This window comes from Solanum dulcamara, chromosome 11 (genome assembly GCF_947179165.1).
Source record: "Solanum dulcamara chromosome 11, daSolDulc1.2, whole genome shotgun sequence".
In the NCBI taxonomy this organism is placed as follows: Eukaryota; Viridiplantae; Streptophyta; class Magnoliopsida; order Solanales; family Solanaceae; genus Solanum; species Solanum dulcamara.
In genome coordinates, this window is record NC_077247.1 from 61,142,563 (window position 1) to 61,147,473 (window position 4,911).

The 4,911-nt window shown below is 34.5% G+C and overlaps 1 protein-coding gene across 1 annotated transcript; it reads right to left on the reverse strand.

Moving 5' to 3' along the window:
- Positions 1-455: 455 nt before the first annotated feature.
- On the reverse strand, positions 456-4,128 carry LOC129874597 (WAT1-related protein At3g28050-like). The gene is made up of 7 exons (XM_055949902.1): positions 3,838-4,128; positions 3,676-3,741; positions 2,645-2,758; positions 1,811-2,048; positions 1,399-1,557; positions 1,151-1,302; positions 456-1,039 (listed from the first exon to the last, which is right to left on the reverse strand). The coding sequence occupies exons 1-7, from the start codon at positions 4,038-4,040 to the stop codon at positions 886-888; spliced, it is 1,086 nt and encodes a 361-aa protein (XP_055805877.1). The 5' UTR covers positions 4,041-4,128; the 3' UTR covers positions 456-885.
- Between the last annotated feature and the right edge of the window lie 783 nt (positions 4,129-4,911).

The window sequence follows — 4,911 nt, forward strand, 5'->3', positions numbered from 1 at the left end:
AGTTGTGGTGCTTCCTCACCCTAACACAAATGGCCAATTTAGATAATAAGTGATAATTGAGTTATTTTGGGTAATAAATTTTAATTCAATAAACATGTCGTCTAATTTTTCTTTAATTTTACCATCTCTAGCATCCATCCAAATTTTCCTTGATTTTACCATCTCTAGCATCCATCCGGCAAGTTCTAGCGTTTAATTTGGCGAGAGCATTCTGTAGATAGATGGATCTTCTGTAGTACAACTTTGGTTATGCTATAACAAGATTAGTGATTATGCATCTCATTCAAGATTACAACATGAATGGGATGAACGGCTACTCAACTCAATTGTAGAGCGCCTTAACTAAGAATCCTTATGTCAGCTTGATTGTTCAAAAGATGGTCTCTTTAGTCTTTACCCCTTGCATCTTCAAGTTAAATTGCACTCTGTTGTACAATCTATACCCTTCATTGAGGTTTAACAATCTTCTTAGTATAAATTACATTAGAACCCATTGAGATACAATCCTTGTTCAATGGAGATTAACTAGCAAGGCCTTAATTACCAGTTCCACTTTTTAATTTTTTTTTTCAGTTACAGTACTAAAATAGGCTTTAGTTCATTCCTGAGATACAAGTGGAACATTCTGTTATGACTTTTAGTACTTTGAAGCCAAATGATAATATGTTAGTAGTAAAGAAGTCTTTTTTACAGAATAGCTGTACAGAACAAAGGATGGATATATATGCCAACAATTTGCTGCTCCTTTTTTTTCCAGAGCAGCGTCTTGTTTCTTCCTATACAAGTGGAACATTCTATTGTGACTTGCGAATTTCGTGCTTTGCAGCTACAGCCTTTTGTGTGTGTGACATTCCTTTCTGCCTTCCAACTAATTGCTTACTTGTTTTAGATGTCTTCATTTTTGTAATTGTGTAACAACGGGAACTTTTGGTCTGGAGACGACTCGAGATCACTAGAATCAACATATTCAGGCATCTCTTTTGCCTTTCCCCACATTACAGTATAGAATCCAATGGCAATTATTGTCGCTCCAAGGATGCTGATTGTCAAAGCAGAAAGTAGTCAATTAGATTTATGATGACAATGCGTAATTTGTAAAAGAAAGTAAATGTGTTGTGTACAGAAATATATTATATGCAAAATTGGGTACCTTCCCAAATAAAGAGTATCTCCTAGGAGACTGACTCCCATGGCAACTGCAATTGCGATGGATAGTGGTTTGAACATTGCCACATAGACAGGTCCTTTCACGCGCAAAGCCCAGGTGTCAATTGTATTGTTTAGGGATGACCCCAATATTCCCTGTGTGATGCAACACATGTCATTTCATCCTACAAAGACAGAGCAAAATATATATAAAGATATGGAAAATCAAACCTATTTCTCGGTTTCACTTACAGAGCAGAGGATAGATGCCAGTGCAATATCCGGTTTAATTATCCATTTGTTGGAGTCAGGTTCAGAGAGAAATCCTACAATACCAGCTAGGATGCTAACACACAAGTTGCAGAAGAAAACTACAGTCACTTCTGCTGGATATTCCTTCATAATCCATGTCTGTCATCAAATAAATCAACTAAGTTACTTTCTTTTGTTACCAACAAAAACACAAAAAGAACTCCCTATTCAGGGACTAAGTCTGTGTTGGAAAATACTTGCTCGCACATGGTGTTTCCACCAAATTAAGTAATTTAATCACAAGAATCACAAAACAAAGCGAGGATATTCATATCGCTTAAGTATGTTCAAATGAAAGAAAATTATAAAAAAGACATGTATTTTGAGGACGAGTAAAAAAAATAATTCATACCAGAACTATATAGCACACTGGGATTAAAAAATATTCAGTTGTGAGGAAAAGACCACCAAGCATCCAATTCGATTGAGATGAGCTGAGAGGTTGATGTAGTAAATTGGGCGTGGATGTGGTAGGCACTAATATTTTTGGGCCTTTGTATATGGTCACTACGCATGCTCCAGCTATGGATACCACCGTGCCCAACACTTTGGCCCGAGTGGTTGATCTTTTCAATTGTATCTTCTCCATCCTGTTTAACAGTTCCACTCATCAAATTGCTTCTTCTAAAACATAAAATCCGATGAAATTATTCGTCATGTAAAAACAACTACTTGACTTCATTTTAGACCAGAGAGCCACATCTAAATACAATCCACAAATGTGTGTTTTTTCTAAATCACTGAAAAATGAATTAGCTGTCCCGTATGGCCTATTTTGAGGTCATTCTTTAAATTTTGTCCCCGTTAGTAGTCGAATTGACTAAACTCTGCCCTTAAAAGTACTGTTGAATGGAGTTTTCTTTTACAGACAAGTTTAATCTAGGGAGCTAACAGCCATAAAATTATAATAGTAGCCTGGAAGGGTCATTTGTGCAAATGGTCCAAAAAAAAATTCAACCTTCGGCCTATTACTTTTTGTTTTTAAATAATGGATTATATGGCCTACATGCTACGACTTAGACATCAGTAATATTGGTCGAGTTTATCCTTTGTTTCAAGTTTTTTCGGTTGGGAATAAATGATGGATGCTTTGCTGACAAAAGATGTAACAACTTGACACAAATAGGAGATTAAATAAAATTAAGAAAATGACCTGAACTTAGGACATGAAATTATTAAAGAGAACCTGAAAATGACAGCGAGAACGAAAGTAAAAGCAGGGACAAGATTGCTGATGGCGGAGGCAAGCGTAGGAGAGCTATAGTTGATGCCTGTATACCCCATTATCTGTGATGTACTCCTGCACTTCCAATTATGCACTATAATATACATTATGAAAAAGCAACAAAACATAATTATATTTTGTTCTAAACTAATTTGTAGAAATTTACTAGTAAGAAACATCGATGATTGATCATCAAGGCATATAGTCTAAAATGTTACTACCTACCACTGCTCCCCCGAATTATTTGCACCGTATAGCCTTTTTAAAGGTTAATATTTATATTCTGTCACTGTCGTTGCCGTAGCTAAATTTCGCCTTTAAAAGCAATTGGATGATTTTATTTTTCTTTTTCACGGACAAATTTAGCCTTCTGAACTAATGTGGAACGAATTTATGTAGCGGCGTCAAAAGAGGTCATTTGTGCAAATGGCCACTCCCATTTCCCTTTCTCGATCTCTATGTATGTAATGAAAAAAAAAATTGAAAATGGAATTCTGTATTGGTTCAGCACTATTGAAACAGAATTACTATTGAAGTATCAATCAACTTGTACTTTAATCTCTAATTAATTGGGGTTGATTTTTTGACAGCTCTGTATTGGCTCTCAGATCAGACACAATTCTAATATCATGCCAAATTATGTTTTGTACTAACTCACACTTAAAAAACTAAATCAAAAAGAGGATTGTCCAAGTGAGACTTAATTCTCGTCTTAGTTCGTCATGAGAAATGGGTCCGTTTCCCATTAAAAAATAATTAAATCAAAAAGAGGATTGTCCAAGTGAGACTTAATTCTCGTCTTAGTTCGATGTGGGAACATTCTCATCAACAAATTTAATTGATTTCCTCATGAACGAGACTAACAACATCCAATCATCCTAATTTTCTCGAAAATAAGCAAAAAAAAAAAATTGGGGGGGGGGGGGGGGGGGGGGTTGAACATATCTACAGATTAAGAGTGAAAAAAACAAGAAAAAGAGTCAAATTGGTACCCGATAACTCCAAGTAGAAAGATTTTGGCAAGAATTGAGCAATTGAGAGGTGGAAGTACTCTTGATCTGCAGTTAGATGATTCCAATTTTTCAAACCCCATCAGATTCTTGATCAAAATTTACACACATGCAAAAGAAAATTAATAAGACAAAAAAAAATACCTTGTGGAGAAGAAAGGAGAAGGAAGAAGTAGAAGAGCAGCAAGACCATAACTGTAAACAACAAAGACATGATTACTCATGCCTTTGTTAGTAGCAGCTTTGTAAAGTGTATTTAAACCAACATTTATACATTCCATAGTCACCATAGCTGTAAATGGCAACACTTCTTTGTAAAAAGTTGACTCTCTGTTATTGCTTCCCATTTTTTTTCTCTCTGTTTTTTGCTTCCCAAATATCAATTTCTACTCGTGCCGAACATGAGCTCTACCTGCTATTTAAATCATACGAATGTGCGTTTAATAAGGACCAGAACTCAAGCAACTGTTTTTTTAGCTAAGCCTATAGTATTGAAGTTAAAAGATAAAATCTTTACACTTTTTTTTTATTCCTCAGGTCCCACATTTAAGATGACACTTTCTGGTTTTTTTTTCTGAGATGCAAATTTCATCAATTTCCAATCAGGTCCCACATCAAAAAGTATCTTTGTTCATTTTCCAATCAGACACCACTTTCAACTTGCAAAAGTTATTTTCTAATCAAACCTTCTTTTTTGCACAATTTGTAAATAGACCAAGCCTAACATTTAACTTTTCGTTTATGATTAAGAGCCCGTTTGAATGAGCTTAAAAAAAATAATTTTTATGTATGAAGTGCTTTTAGAACTTTAAAGTGCTGAAAGTTATTTTTATAAATAAGCAATTGAGTGTTTGGATAAAAGTGCTTAAATGAGAAAAAATATGTGAATTTTAGGGTTAAAAGAATAAAAATGGTAGTTTGAGAATTTAGTTAAAATATAAGAGATATAAAAGTAATTTCCATGGTCAAAGAAAATGACTTTAAGCACTTAGAAAAAAAAGGTTAGGAATCCTAACTTTTTCATTTTTGACTGACTTTAAGAATTTTCTAGCTTAAAGTTAGCATTAGGCAAACACGTCCAAAAGCTGAAAAGGGGCTTTAAGTTGGTTTTGACCAACTTAAAGCCAATCCAAACGGGCTCTAAATGTGGTAAACTATTTATGACTGATTTCAGGAAGTCATGAATTATATATGTGAGGAAATTGGGAATAAGAATTG